Below are 16032 nucleotides of genomic sequence, written 5' to 3'. Positions count from 1 at the left end.
GACTGCAACACAGGTTACCTTTTATCTGAACTAATCTGAAGTTCAAGGACTTTCAGATAGATGGCTCACCTTTGGCCTATGTATTCTCATGTGAAAGCCACTTCAGCAAAACTCAGGAGTCCAATTCAGCTTTGCTGTAACTGGTCATGACTCCCTTGACTTCAACAATGCCTCATATGCTTACACCGAGTCTGAATTTATCCCCATGGCTTCTCGGTCACTGGTCCTCCCTTCCAACTAAGAAACTACCTACATAATAAAAGTGATTCATTAGAAGCCACTGGGTTCCAAAGTAGAGTGAACACTGAGACCTATAACTTTTTTATATGTGCTCAGTCATAAAAATGAATTTATATGGTCTTATTCCATAAACTCACTTTACAAATATTAGCCCCGCAACCATACTTTCATGAGCTGTAATCTTGTCAAAGCTCGTAAGTTAAGCAAGGTCAGAATTGGTCAATATTTGGATGAGAATCTCTGGCAGGGAGGGGACAAAAAGAAAAGTCATGCTGTGTTTGTATGTTAGGACATATTGTGCTCCTCTTTAAAGAGATTTGGTACTAGTCTTATAATACAACAAAATTTTGTATTTGCTTTAGCAGTAAGTTTAGCCTCTGACCACATCTGTGCTGCATCTAGGCAGTTTCAGTAACATCCTTCCCCAGAGATGAAGGTGATGTAGCAGATGAAGTCTTCTTCCCCCACACCCCACTTCAACCCAGGAAGTACCATTGGTACCCAGAGGTACAAACAAATTCCTCCACTGCTTCCCATTACCTTCTCCCTGAAGAGGTTTGTTTCTCCTGCTACTGTTTCTGTATTCTATATGCTTTATCTACCTAAATATACATCTCTATACACAAGGAAAGAAAGGAAGAAAAGAAAACCCAAACCACTCTGCCCTCCTTACCTTCTCCCACAAATAGCTTCCTCTGAGTATCTTATGCTCTCCCCCATTTTGTGCTCTTCCTTCAGGCAGCCCTGCCCCTCTCCCAGGTGCACACAATGTAGTGCTGAAGTGCTGTTAACATTTTCGTGTGCTGAGGAGTTTATATGTAAGCAGAGCTCTACCTTGGGAAAGAATGCTGTGGGCAGAGTAGTACACAGTCCCAAAAGACATCTAAATAATTGAAGGTGCTAAGAAAAGCTGCTATACAGTAACTTTCTGAGAAACAGCTTAGTCACACATCTGAGGTAATACATGGATGCAGAAGGGAACTGCAAACCACTCTGGCTTTTCCTAATGTTGGAGTAGGCAGTGCTTCCCCCACACTCTATCACTCTGCAACTGGAACAGCTTTTACAGTAAAGGGGCTAGAATGGGAAAGGTCACCAATTCTGTACCCATTGCTGTGTAGGAGGCAGTGCACTGCAGTGGAAGGACTGCAAGTGGGCAGTGAGGTCCCAGGCCTTGGGAGACAGGAATTTCCCCAGGCAGGGTTCCCTCTCCCCGAGTCCAGGCTGCCTGCCAGCTCCCAGCCTGCCCACTGCGTCAAGCAGGGACAGGGAACAGGGAATTTCTGCAGGTACTGAGTTTATGTGGCAGTATCCATGTCAGACAGCTGGTGAAGACCAAGCCTTTTCCTAGGAAGGCAAGTAATAAATAAGGCATTAAGAACCTAGATACCAAATTAGGCAGCTCTTGAGCAAAGCTGTTTGTAAGACACATGCATCAAAAACAGTAGCATGGAGGAGCAGTACATCAAAGTGTTCACATGCAGTAAAATGGAAAGCAAAAACTGCAGCCAGGAGGTGGGAAACCCTGACAAGGCTACAGCCAAATAAACTTAAAGACCTTTGGGAATAAATTGGTGGTTTAATCCGGATCAGGAGCAGGTGCAATGAATGTAATTCAGTAAATGGTTCAGACCGTGCCAGAAGGGAGAGAAATGTGTTGCTTTTGAGATAATTTCCCAGAAGCTTCATAAAAGCAAATTGATTACTGGAGTTTAATAATTAAAACAGGGCCAGATATATAGTAATCAAATGAGTTTTTAATTACATCTCAAGAAGAAATAAAATCCAATTTGTGCACTTTGTATCAGAGAAGCCCTACTGAAATGCTTTGGTAGCTGGAAAAAAAAATAAAATAAAAGCTTATTTCCATAGGAATTATAGTAGTCAGTTTAATTAAAAGACTAGATCAGAATGAAAAAGTCCCAGAGTGAAAGGATACTAAATACAGAAGCAGTGGTTCAAACATCGAATCAATGTCTGAATAAAGACATTTTATAGATCAAGTGCAAAATCTGCACTGTCAAGTATCACTAATCTTAATTAATGTGTAACAAAATAAAGTTTCTTAAAATCACACTATATATTTTGTACGTATTCCATTGAATTAATTGCTGGTGCTATGGTAAAAATTAATATCAAAGACATGGTTTATTCTTTCTTAAATACTCCTTATAATCTATTTCATCAAAGTTAATGTCAGTAGTTAGCCATTCTTGTTATTTACCTGGTAGCCTCCGTTGCATCTGGGTTATTAGACTCTAACGTCCGCTTAGATCTCTATTTCAAAGAAATATATGTGTATTTACTTACAGATTTAAAATTTGTTTAGAGCTCATAGGATAACAGTAATTACCATAGAACTGTGGGGGTGCTTCCTGAATCTATTCCCAGCCTCCTTGGGCTCCTGGAGTCAATGCAAAGCTAATTGCTGTAAGCACCTCGAGCACTCGCAGTCATCCTGGCACAGTATGTGACAGGGCTGTCTCCTGCCATCAGCCATGGCAGATGCCAAGGCCTGGAGGGACAGGCACAGCAGGAGGTCACGCCCAGACCTCTTCAATTGCTCCCTGGCACTAGGCTGGAAAACATCACAGCCTTGTGGTCAGTCTTGGCAAAAAAGCAAGGTTACAGAAAGGACACAGACATAGCTGAGAGCTGTACAGCCACACCGAGACAGAGCCCGCAGTCCCAGTGAGCTCCATCTTCTCTGTGCTGCCTGTAGCTGCCATAGGTCCCTGGGTACATATATATAAATCTATAGTGTATATAGTATATATACTATATATGGAGAGAGAGAGAGAAAATATAGTATATATGTGTATACATATACACACAAACATATATATATGTATACACACACACACACACACACATATATATGTATATATATATATATATATATATATATATATATACACATACATATATATACATATATACAGGAACAGCCTCTGTACTGCATATTGTACTTACAGATCCTGGGAGTGACAGGATGTGAGTGCAGAACATCTTTGGGCTTAGAGAGGTTTGAAGCATACTGATTTTTAAACAGTGATTTAATCACTGGGTTGTTTGCTTATATATATTTCTTATTATTTATTTATTTGACTTTTTAAAATCGAAGGCGTATATTGGAAAAATACTTCACAAAAACTTTTTGAAGGTACTGGCTGTGCACAGAAAGGATCTGATACGTTGCTGTCGAGGGCTGAGTAGCTCATGTGCTACCTGTAGACACTGAGCTGGCAGTGGTAATGCAGGTAGTAATGGTAATGGCACTGAGTTTTTCAGATACTTTCAGCTGTTTATAATGCATTACTGACCCTCTGTTTTAGACTCTGCCAAATCAGGTTTAAAGAATACGCAACAGTCTGAAATAAAGATACACAAATGCAGAGTTGTGAGGCAGGGTGATGGGAATGTTAAAAATCCTTATTCATGCTATAAAATGAATGACCATCAGCAGCAAGCAATATTCTCAGAGATTGCAGTGAACCTTGCCTCTTACCCAAGGCCCAAGACTGCAAAGTTATCTGCCCAGTCTGGGCCATATTCTAAAGAAATAATTTTGAAGTAGATTTGATTCAAGTTCCAGATTCTTCCTCATGATGTGATTTTTCATAAGTGCTGAGCATTCATATTTCCTACTGAAGTCAATTGAAATTGCAAGTTTTCAGCACATCTTAAAATCAGGCCATTAACCCTTAATTATCATATAATAGCTCAATTAAAAATCTTCCAAGACTTAACTTCAAGCCAAGCTCCCATGGCTTGTGAGCTAGCTATAAAAAAAACCAGTTCTTTAGTGTTGTCTGGGCTCTGGGGACCATTTAAAAGCAGTTGCCGTTAACCTTGCTATTTAAAGCAAAAATTGATCAACTGCAAAGGTACCTGCATCTCCTTTCCTTTTATATTCTTATAATTTTCTGCACTTTTAGAAGAGCAGCTTTTTCTGTCTTTGTCCTTTTTGGTTTTTAATCTGGCACCAAGCCTTTCTTTCCAATGACAAATACATAGTTTCCATGCTATAGGAGAAAGCATGCTGCCCAGCTCTCAGCAACAGCCGCTGCTGGCTAACCAGAAAAGCTCAAAAGAACACTCCTCTGTCCTGAGAGGCCACATTACATGACCACTTGGGAGGCAAGGGGTTAACCCTTTCCTGACATCCAGTGCTGCTTTTAATTTCTGTCTCTCTTTAATATAGATACAAACCCAAGTGAAGCCCTTGTGGTCGTTGCACATAAGCAGGTGATATTAAAGGGGAAGGTAAAATAAGCCTGTAGCAAAGGTATGCAGGAATTCCATAATTTGGAGGTGTATTCAAAGCCAGATGAAACCAGATTAAAGATTCCTACTGGCCTCTGCAACCTTTGGACTGGGTATGTAGAGGAGATTTCAATGCAATCTCAAAGAAAATTCTTATTTCTTTGAGCACACACTAATTGTTTTTTCTGCCAGCTTGGGAAAGCACAGTACTGTTGTAGTTTGGTCATCTATATGAAAAAATAATCTAGCACTAGGGAGATTATTTTAGCGTTGTCCTGCTTGTCATCCAGCCAGTGGACCTTCCTGCTCATAGATGCCATAGCTGGTACTTGGGGATCCCTCAAAAGGACTATTTTTAAGGATTGCAAGAAAGCTAAAGTAGCTGAGCAGCATCTCTCCCATCTTGTTTACCTTTTTTACATTTTTGGTGGCTTAAAGCCTTATGTAAATGAGTCAGATAGATAAAGATAACTCAATGGGGACAATAAATTTACTTCCACAGGTATTTATAGATGGCAGTGAGGAGGGTAAGGGCATAGTAGCATAGTGCAGATTAAACTCTTTTTTCCCCGCTATGCCATGGACTGTCCTTAAAAGGAATGGATATACTGTCACTATTTTTTCTCTCATCCTCTTTTTAATCTTCTTCCAGTGTCTAGTGAAGCTGAATGTGAAACTGAAGCCTATGCTGGACTCCGTGGCAGTAAATAGAGGTAAATGGGAGGAGCTGCACCAAAAAAGACTTCCTTCTCAGGCGGCATCCTTGTCCTCCTTCTCCTCTAGCTTCACCATGTCTCTCAAAGACATAAATTAAGCCTGCAAATATCAGTTTTGCTTTACAGTAAGAGCTGTCTGAAAGGTTTTCATAAGCTTAGACCTACCATTTTTTAAGAAATGCTTTCCCAGACATGCTTAATTGATGGGATATTATCTTGATGGCAGCACAGTTTGCTTTTCCTGGAAGTCTTAGTGGGACTGAACAGAAGCTTGCAGTGGGATTGCGCTGGTGTCTGGAGAGACACGGAACACTGAAACAGGAGAAGCATTCATTCAGCTCCACTACATTTCAACTGCTGCTGTAAAAATCTGTAAAGCTGACAACAGACTGAAATATAAGAACTTGCAGCTTAATAAAATTAATAATACAGAGCAGGACTGGGATGCAAGCTGGCCAATTCATATGCAAGGAGCTGCAGAAAACAGAATAGTGTGTAATTACATTGTTGTTTTGCATCTCTTCAGTACATGTTATGAATCAATTATGCCTGCTTTTGTGATGCTCCTCTCTTACTCTCCCTCCTCTTTTATGCCTGAATGTTCTGAAAAGCCTGCTTTGTATTCTGAAGAAGTATTTTTTTACAACAAAGCTTCTTAGTGATTGATCAGGGCCTTTAGAATTGCCTACCTTTGCTACATTTAAAAACAAACTTTATTATCTTTAAAAACACCAAGCTGTCCCTTCTTCCCTGAGAAATTCATATTAACATTGCAGCAAATTTCTCAGCAAGAGGAAGTTTGGATAAAGGCAAAATATTGCATGGTAATTTTAGAGTGATTTTTTTTTTTCTTTTAAAAAATGCTCTTATAACACATTCTTTTTTTTAAATTATAGAGTTGCCTAAGGAAAAGATTAATGGTTTTTTTTTAATAGAATACAAATAAAAAAGGAAATCTGTTGCTTTGTGCTTCAGGTTTATATTACATTGAAAAACAGAACATGGATAAGCCTTTCTAGTATTAATCTCCAGTTGAAATTAGTATTTTGAAATGGTGGAGAGGTAGAATATCATCACACTGGACTACCCCTTACTCTCTCGCAGTTCTTTCAGTACAATTTCAAATGCTATTACTACAAGTAGCACAGCACTAATCAAGGCTCACCTGTGGTAAAGGTGTGCCTAAAAATCTAATCAAATATGATAGGTCACAAAACCAAATGTTCCTCTGTGATGACCCTAAGTATTACCTGAAAGTTGGTCTCCTTCCATTAGTGTCAAGATCATTAATGCAGCAAACCTGTGATCTGTGACTTGAGGGTGTTTTCTCTGCTGCATGACCAGACACAAGAGGAGTCATGTTGCAGTGTTTTTGAGTGCCCATTCATAGGGGGAAAAAAAAGAAGCCTTTTGTAACCCATTAAATACGGGATTCTAAATATAGGGGTTTCTGACAGCAAAAATTAAAGCTGAATGCAGCCTAATTTTACACCTGTGCAAAACTCCATTTACTTCAGTGGAATTACCTTGAACTGGCACCAGATTAATAGAAATCAGAACCTGGCCCAGCTGACCAGATGCTAAAAGAGCTTTCCTCCTTTCTAAGGAAACTGAGTTGTTAGAGCCTTAGAAAAGCTGACTACATCAAACAGAAACAATGAATCTGCTGATCCCTTCTTTAAACGAAACACAACAAAACAAAAATGTTCTGTGCTTCTAATGGTGTGTAGGACAATAGCTGGAAATTCAGTAGCATTGTGAGCCAATCTGTTAGTGCACAACTGAACCACATCACTCTCTAGCAGACGGAAGCAGAGAAGGAGCAGAAATGCAAAGTGCACAGCAGTGAGTACACACACCAAATGGAAATGTTTCTGCTGTTCTTCTACCACTTCTTTCTGCTCTGAATAAAGCCAGAACAGTTTAGTAAGCAGCAAGCCATACAAACCTACAACACGTACTTTATTGGAAACACAGCTACTAGGAACCGACAGTACTGCTGGCAGGTACACACAGCTTTCCTGAATTTTGATATTGCATACTGCTAAGTGTAACATAATTTATAAAGCATACCCTACGGCCTCCCCGAAGGTTGAGTCTCCCCTCATTTCCTCTCCTTTTTACTGGCTTCAGTGCGCTGTTGCCCATGGCAACACCCACTGGCAGGGATGGGGACTCGGCAGCACCGCAGTCTGACACACGGCTGAAGCCCTAACAATGTCAACCATCAATCAAGTGACTGTTTGTAATTGCCTCCATCTATTTCTCCTGTCTTTTGGTATCTTTGCCATTGTGGGTCAAAATTCAGAAACTGCTGACTAATGTTATGGTTCTGTTACTCCATCACAAGGGAGAAAATGAGAGCACATGGCTTGATCTTATCAAATTGTTCTCAGGAAAAACAAAACAACCCTACTGAAACTGGGGGGCTCAACAGTGCATCTCAGAACAGCATTCAATCTCTGAAAGTCATATAGCTCAATCTTTAAAAAATCAACCACTTAAACCAACAAAAATCTTATCTTCTTGTTTTAAGACTTAGCTTAGGAAAGAGAAAAAAAAAGTGAGAAAAAGATGACTCTTTGTGGAAGCATATAGTACATTAAAGAAACATATTTCAAGTCTATTATATTTTTAGATTGTTGGAAACATTTTTAGCTACTGCTTATAAACTTGATGATCAGAAATTGTATCTGCTTTTCATTATTTCTGATAGGGAAAAAATTTCCCGGTATTTCAGTCAGTTCTGACAAACTGTGTGAGATATGCACAAGCTACATGATTGTGTAAGTTATTTAATCTCATTCTCTGTCTTTTACTTGCTTCCCTGACTGCTGAACAAAAAGAGGTTTAAAAAAAAAAAAAAAGAAGCAACATTGAAATCGGCCTAATTCTGCGAATGCATATAAAACATGGGTCCACAAGCACAAGAGGCAAGGACAAATCAAGAGAGTATGTGGAGAACACAACTGTTACCCAGGACTGTGCTGCTTGGCCTTTCCCTTGAGATGCCCAGCACATCAGCAAAAGACCAAGTCACCATTTCTTTGCCCCAGCTGTAAGTGGAAATCTGGCCTTGACTAAGGCCTTCTAGCATTTACAGTTCCAGTGCTAAAATTTGATGGGCACATGGATTGTCCCAGAGGTGCTTCAGGTTGGTTGTGGCAATGCCTTTTTTCTAGGTGTCCTACTGACTCGTGCCAACTGCGGACTGAATTTGATCAGGTTTCTTGGCCCATGAACTACAGGCCTTGAAGTCTCACAAAAGCCAGGCAGCAGCCTTAATTTTGTCACCAGAAAATGCTCAGGTCTTCATCAACATCCTCAAAGGTAGTTCCAGCCAAACAGTAATTTCACTTGGGATTCCCACCTGTGAAACCACTTACCAAAATCACCCTTTCCTCAAAAAAAATGAAACCCAAATAAAACAAAAATTTTTAAAAACCCACCATACATGTTCTACAATTGCAAAGGCTAATGAGGAAGGAGCTTGACATTCAAATCCTGCTTGATTTCAATCAGATTTCTGAACTGCAGGTGCATCTGCCCCACTAGCTGGTGGCAAGTAACAAGGGTGGGCTTGTCTCCTGCCCTTCTGCCAAAGCCCCTTTCATGTGCTCAGCAAGGAGACAAGGATGCCCACTGGGTACAGCTCAATTTTGGCTTCACTCCTGAGAGGGGCATGGGGCAAACAGGCTTTAGGGAAAGAGCTCAGGTCTTGTATGTGCACTCCCTTGGACTACAGTGCTCCCCTGCAACACGACAGTGTGACCCCACCAGAAAACTGAACACTGTTCAAGGCAAGGAGCACCTGGGGTAGAGGCTCTCCAGTGGTTGAGACAGAAGAACCTCCTAAGAACAACATGTCCAAAAGGTGTCTTTCACCATAAGTTGAGTAGTGAAACCAGACAATTCCCTCCCAGCCTGGGACCTACAAAGAACAGCTGCTTAATGTGATGGAGATGCAGACTCTGCTTGTCAGGACGTGGTTTTGCTCCTGCTCTGAAGGAGGGCTGCACAAGGTCAGGCAGCAGTAACTCACTGAGGTTTAAAGTGGATGGATGCCTCGTGTGGCAGGCAGGCACAGAACTCCCCACACAGCTCTGTCTCAGCCAACCCCTAGGATTTACAGGGCCAGGGGTCCTGCCAAGAAGGTCAACTGCGTGTTTTGTAACCACAGCACAGACAAGTATGTTTCATTCTAGCTCAGGTATTTCTTCAGATAGTGTCCTTGATACAGCAGCTGCATTTTTCTGGTCTGGTGACCTTGCTAATTGCTCCTTCTTAGAGAACACTGCAATCTCATAATGTGCCTGTAGTTACCAACAAAGCCAATACTAGTACTCAAAAATTATTTTTGAAAACTGCAACCAGCAGTGCCTAATGTCATTTGTAATATTTAGATTAATTAGTGGAAAAACAGGAGCGTTTCAGTCTACATGCCAAATAGTTATTTTCCCTTTATAAAAATCAAACCAATTTTAGTTCCTGAAAAGAAATTTGTGCATTGTGTGAAAGTTTAAAACAGGTTTATTTCAAAGATACATAAAACATACTAACAGGCACTTCAATGCCTAGAGTGTACGGGCAAGAAAGTAAGAGAGCAAGAAATTTTTTTATAGCTTTTTCAAAGGAAGAGTTTTCAAAGAGTAAAATTATGTGAATGGTTTCTAACATAGCAATGAAGTGGGACGTGTGAGATGCCCCAGAGATTCCTGTTGCTGGAATGTGCCTCTATTGGAATACATCCTGTATATTGCTTGTTACCTTTTCTTTCTTGGATTACTTTGTATTTAATTATGAATTCTTAAGCATGTAGGTCATTACATCTTACAGTTTTCTGGGCAATATACCTGTGGGAGATAGCTGATAAATGCACAGAAATACCATGTGTCTGTTCTAAGGCAAATGATTCCCAGATACTTGCAAAATGTGTAACTTAAAAGATTTCTGTATCCCTTTTTTTTTTTTTCCTCATCTTAAAACCATTACTCCTATTGTTTTGCTTAGTAGATCAAACTATGTCGGTTCAGCTTTCAAAGCATGCTTTTGAAATTAGCAGCTTTGTTTTACTGGTCTTTAAAAAGATAAATCATTTTAACAGCTTACTATGATTTTCTTTTTTTATTATTATTACTTTTCTTTCAAACTTGTTGGGATCAGCCAGAGCTATATCTGTTGATTACTGAATCACAAATAGAAGATCCTGAAAACATGCAAGATTGAGCAGCCCAGAAATGATTTCTGACACACAGCTTTGCAGTACTCATTCCTGGGGGCAAACCAAACTCCTTCACTGGATATGCTTGACATTAGTCTGGAACGACCAGAAACCAGATCTGTCTTATGACCCTAAGGTATTCACATGCACAGAAATTACACAGATTATACAGTCTGTGATCTAGAGTATCACTGGCCAGTAGAAATACCATGGGGGGAAAGAAGTCCTGCCAAAGTACAATGACACTGTTGAATATGGAAAGTTGGAAGTAAATTTTTTCTAATTTTGAAATCCGCAGGAAAGCTGTTGGATTGTGGCAAAGTACAGATATATCTCCTGCCATGCACCAGCCTTAATCAACTTTGGATCTTAACAGGCTGTAAAGGGGATGTTTCATGCGGACAAAGCCCAAGACAGAGGTTAAATGCTTCCTGCCCTGGGCTATGTGTTTAGCTTAGAGTGTGCTTTTACACCACTTACTGCTTAAGGAAACTATTACACAGCATTTAAAAATACCGGAGAGCTGATTTTTACTCAGTACTCCTCCCGGCTGCACGAGATCCCGAAATTAGCGAAACATTCTGGCCCAGGCAAGCGACTTCAGGAGGCTCCAGCTGTTTGCGCCAGGTCGGAACCGGCACCCAACACGCCGTGCCGGTGCTCGGGCCGCGGGCGCCGGGAGGGGAGCGCAGGAGGGCGGGCACACGCAGAGGACGGGGTGCCGCGGCCGGCAGCAGCTCCCGCTGGCGGCGGCAGGCGCCCGGTGCGGCGGGGGCCCGGCGGCGGCGCCATCGCCCGCCCGCGGCACCGCCCGCCCGCCCGCCCGCGCGGGAGCACTTCCGCCCCGCGGCGCCGTTGCCATGGCAGCGATGGCGCCGCTTCCGCCGCCGCCGAGGCAGCGCGGGGCCGGCCATGGAGGCCGCGCCGGTGCCCGAGGGGCAGCATACGGCCGTGGTGTACGGGCTCATCGGCAGCGGGCGCTTCGCGGAGGCGGTGTCGCTGCTGAACCGCGGGCTGCAGAAGAGCTGCCGCTCCCGGGGCTGCCTCTCGCTGCTGGGCTACTGCCACTACCAGCTGCAGGAGTTCGCGGCGGCGGCCGAGTGCTACGAGCAGCTGGCGGCGCTGCACCCGCAGCTGCTGCCGTACCGCCTGTGCCACGCGCAGGCCCTCTACAAGGCCGGGCTGTTCGCCGAGGCGCTGCGCGCCGCCAGCCCGCTGCTGGACGTGCCCGCCTTCCACCGCCGCGCCCTGCGCCTCCAGGCCGCTGTCCACTACGCGCAGGGCGACCTCCCGGCGGCCCAGAGCCTGGTGGAGGAGGAGCTCGCCGCCGCTGCTGATGGCGGCTCCGGAGCGGCCGAGGACCCGTCGGAGCGGGCCGATGCCGAGGTCAACCTGGGCTGCCTGCTGTACCGGCAGGGCCGGCACGAAGAGGCCAGCGGCAAGTTCGCCAGTGCCATGCAAGTGCTGGGGTACTGCCCGGAGCTGTCCTACAACATGGCGCTGTGCTCCTACGCGGCCAAGCAGTACCACGCTGCCCTCAAGCACATATCCGACATCATCAAGCACGGCATCCACCAGCACCCAGAGCTCAACGTGGGCATGACCACCGAGGGCATCGACGTCCGCAGCGTGGGCAACACTCTGCTCCTGCACCGCACGGCCCTGGTGGAGGCCTTCAACCTCAAGGCGGCCATCGAGTACCAGCTGCGCAACGTGCGAGCGGCGCAGGAAGCGCTCACGGATATGCCGCCGAGGGCCGAGGAGGAGCTGGATCCCGTCACGCTGCACAACCAAGCGCTCATGAACATGGACAGCCAGCCCACCGATGGGTTTGGGAAGCTGCAGTTTCTTCTACTGCAGAACCCCTGTCCACCAGAAACTTTTGGTAACTTGCTACTTCTCTATTGCAAGCATCAATACTACGATCTGGCAGCTGATGTGCTGGCAGAGAATGCCCATCTGACCTACAAACTGCTCACACCTTATCTGTACAACTTCTTGGATGCCATTATTACTTGTCAAACAGCCCCTGAGGAGGCTTTCCACAAGCTAGATGATTCAGTTGGGACAATGACCGAGCAGCTGAGAAAACTCACAAAACAGGTACAGGAAGCTAGGCAAAACTGGGATGATGAAGCTCTAAAAAAGGCAGTTAATGAATATGATGAGACTCTGGAAAAATATATACCTGTCTTGATGGCCCAGGCAAAGATTTACTGGGACATGAAGAACTACACAATGGTAGAAAAGATCTTCCACAAATCAGTGGAGTTCTGCAAGGAACACGAGGTGTGGAAGCTCAATGTGGCTCACGTGCTCTTCATGCAGGAGAACAAGTATAAAGAGGCTATTAGCTTCTATGAGCCAATAGTTAAAAAGCACTACGATAACATTCTCGATGTCAGTGCCATTGTGTTAGCAAACCTCTGCGTGTCCTACATCCTGACAAGCCAGAATGAGGATGCAGAGGAACTAATGAGGAAGATTGAGAAGGCAGAAGAGCAGCTGTCTTACGATCATCCTGATAAAAACACCTACCATCTTTGCATTGTCAATCTAGTCATTGGTACCCTGTACTGTGTGAAGGGAAACTATGAGTTCGGTATTTCAAGGATCATTAAAAGCTTGGAGCCATATAACAAAAAGCTGAGCACGGACACGTGGTATTATGCTAAGCGGTGTTTCCTGTCCTTGCTGGAGAACATGTCCAAGCACATGATCATGCTGCGTGACAGCGTGATTCAGGAGTGCCTGCAGTTTCTGAAGCAATGTGAACAGTATGGAAGAAACATCCCAGCTGTCATCGAGCACCCCCTTGAAGATAGTGGGTTGCACAGTGGGAAAAACACAGTCACCTATGAAGCCAGGCTTTTGAGGGCACTGATGTATAAGATCACTGGGTGGGCTGAGTAATTGTTGTTATCACACAGCAGAAATGAGAAATTTGTTCTTTTCTTGTGCTTGTGAGGTAATCCTAACTCTCACAAAAATCTCATAAGGATGTTTTGCTGTTTTTTAACAATGTTCAGTAGAAATATAATATTTTCATGAAATTAAGCTGTACCAGATAATTAGGAGCATTCTCAGTAACCAGTCATGTCAAATAAAACTTATGATGTGTTGACCAAGAACGTCATTATAGAAATACCACAGAGTTTTCACCTATAAGATAATATTTTATCCTTCTGGAAATTTGATCAAGTTTGTTTTCATTGGTTGACATTTGAAAAAAAAATTTGTTATCTGTCTCTTCTAGGATAGAATTTGAAGAAACTATTGTTTTAATTCTCCAATATGTGTCTATGTGTGTAACGCTTCTTTCTTCTGCTTTTTCTATTTTTAATATGTTGCAGATCACATCAATAGTATATTTAAACACAAGAAATGGCTTTATATTAAAAAATCAGTTCTACAAACATAAACATTTTGTTTTGCTAACTCATTAATAATGCATGAGTGTTCTAGCAAATTCTATAACTAATACAGTGACTGACCAGGAATAAATTCCAAGAAGGCTCTATGAGGATGATACCTTAGTTTAGATCTACCTTTGAAATAAGATTTGTTACGACAGCTGGCTTCAGAGACACTGGTTAGTGCTGCCTCTCAGAGTCCTGGTGCACAAACCATCTGCGTGGCAGCTGTTGCCCTGAAAACCTGTTCAGTAGCAAGGGCTTACTTAGTAATTCAGTCCTCTATGTGCTGACCTTCCAATCCAAATGCTATTCTTAAAACAGTCTCTGGTAAGAGACCCATGAATGTGAAATTATATTCTTCAAGAAAAACCCATTGTAACTTCCATTTCATGCAAGGCTTACCCTTGGGTGGAAGAAATCTGCTTCTGTTTCCACTTTGTGTTACACTTTTCCTGCACCTCTCAACACTTCTCCAAAACCCTGTTTATTTTCCTAATGCATTTACTTGGCATTTCCTTCACCCTGGCATCAGTCAGTGTATTTGCTCAACAGTTTTCCCATCCCTTTTCAAACATACATGTTCTACAGTGAAGTGCAACCGAAATGCCTTCCAGTGCTTTTATGCAGTCTGGTTCTCCACTTCATGGCTGCTCTTCTTTTTGTGTATTTGAAGCAATGTATGAATTGAAGTTTTTAAAATAAGGATCAAAAATCTGTGGCTTTAATTAATTTGCTTACCTTTGATACTGGCTCCCTGAAGAGCTGTCCTGAGGGAATTTTGAATCACTCTGCATGTCCCTCATAATCCAGTTTCTATCTGTGGTTTACCTGGAAAGAAAGAGAACAACATTTTTGAAGTTTTGAAGTTATTATAAAGGAATTGAGTAATTAATCCTTGCAGAGAGTTAAGGTATGTAGGAACTACACAGGCCTACAACTATTTCAACACAGAGAAAGTAAACTCTTGTCTGCTGGGGGAGAAACCTGTCAGGGCTGAGCATATCACATGTGACTAAAGGAAATGCTGTGGGTTAGGTAATGCTACAGTTTACGCTAACTGTCCTATAACAGTAAATTATAATGAAATTTAGCTGTGTTAAGAATGGAAAAATGTTCTAGAGAGACTAGAGAGCAGACAGGAGATGCAGCAAGGTATTCTAGAGAGGCCTCCATAGCTCATCACTAGGCCATTAAGCCCCTGATTATTGTGATATTAAATATTTCCCACAACTGCTTCCCCATAGGGAGGAGACCTGTGATTTCAAATTTTGTTCACCTCCATGAAGCACAGCAGCAGGCTGTAAAGTATGTATCTAATTTACAGTACAATTGTATTCTATATTATGCAGTATAAACAGCATGACCTTTAAAAAAAAGTTTTTTAAAAGTCACATCACATAACAGTGTCTGAAGTGCAGCAATAGGCAATACCCTTTTTTTTATTATTATTCATTGTGCATTTTCCATAAAAGTCAGTGGACATTTAAAAAAAAAAATTCACTTTGCAGATTCATGCCCCTGCAAATGTTGAACGCCCTCTAATGGAGAGCAGTTCAAGGTAGTGATATGCTTTTGATTTTCCATACAGGCAGAGTGTGGCTTTCACGAGGGCACTGCTGCCAGGATTTGCAGCCCCAAGCGCTTCATCGCTTCCTGGCCTCCCGTGCCCACACGGCTGCACTGCGAATAGGCAGAGGCAGCAGAGCCCCCCAGCTCTGGCACACACTGCCTGCTGCAGCCTGCAGCCAAGGCACCGGCTCCTTGGCCACAGGATGGGGAGGGAGATGAGCCATGCTCCCAGTGGGAAAAATGTCCCCAAAAAAGGCTGCGGAGTTCTGCAAGCTCTGGCTGTTTTAGAAGATGCAGCTAGAGGGCAGTCGGCATGCCTGGAATTTGCTTCATCCTGTTACATCACAACAGAAGTGCCAAAAGCAGCATTTTTCCTGTTTTTCCCTTTTCCTCAAGGAGTATGCTGTGCCCGCAGACACAGGGTTTCTGAGCAGGCTGGGTGATGCTGAACACAAGGACCTCGAAGTGGAGAGACCTCTGCTGCTGAAAGAAGGAGAAGTGGCAGAACTGAGGTACAACAGGAGGAGGAGGCCTGGGACAGGCATTTTGTGCTCTGCTGCATCAAGAGATGCTTCTGCATGGAGTCTCCTCTCCATTCCAGCAG

The 16032-nt window shown here is 43.1% G+C and overlaps 2 protein-coding genes and 1 long non-coding RNA gene across 5 annotated transcripts in view; 2 read left to right on the top strand and 1 right to left on the bottom strand.

Moving 5' to 3' along the window:
• Positions 1-7909, top strand: part of PDE11A (phosphodiesterase 11A) — a 107783-nt gene extending 99874 nt beyond the window's left edge. For both annotated transcript variants that reach the window (XM_077785065.1, XM_077785066.1), the window contains exon 20: positions 5159-7909. In XM_077785065.1, coding sequence (XP_077641191.1) covers positions 5159-5320 — 162 coding nt within the window. In that variant the 3' untranslated portion in view covers positions 5321-7909. The remainder of the gene's footprint in view (positions 1-5158) is intronic.
• LOC110482909 (uncharacterized) overlaps positions 1-16032 on the bottom strand; it is a 118977-nt gene that overhangs the window by 95713 nt on the left and 7232 nt on the right. For both annotated transcript variants that reach the window (XR_013340377.1, XR_013340376.1), the window contains exon 2: positions 14598-14687. This is a non-coding gene — a long non-coding RNA (uncharacterized LOC110482909). The remainder of the gene's footprint in view (positions 1-14597; positions 14688-16032) is intronic.
• Positions 11323-13865, top strand: IFT70B (intraflagellar transport 70B). Its single transcript, XM_021552488.2, has one exon. It carries the CDS (start codon positions 11356-11358, stop codon positions 13354-13356), a length of 2001 nt encoding a protein of 666 aa, XP_021408163.2. The 5' UTR covers positions 11323-11355; the 3' UTR covers positions 13357-13865.

This window comes from Lonchura striata, chromosome 8 (assembly GCF_046129695.1).
Source record: "Lonchura striata isolate bLonStr1 chromosome 8, bLonStr1.mat, whole genome shotgun sequence".
Classification (NCBI taxonomy): domain Eukaryota; kingdom Metazoa; phylum Chordata; class Aves; order Passeriformes; family Estrildidae; genus Lonchura; species Lonchura striata.
This window is presented reverse-complemented; position numbering and strand designations above follow the sequence as displayed.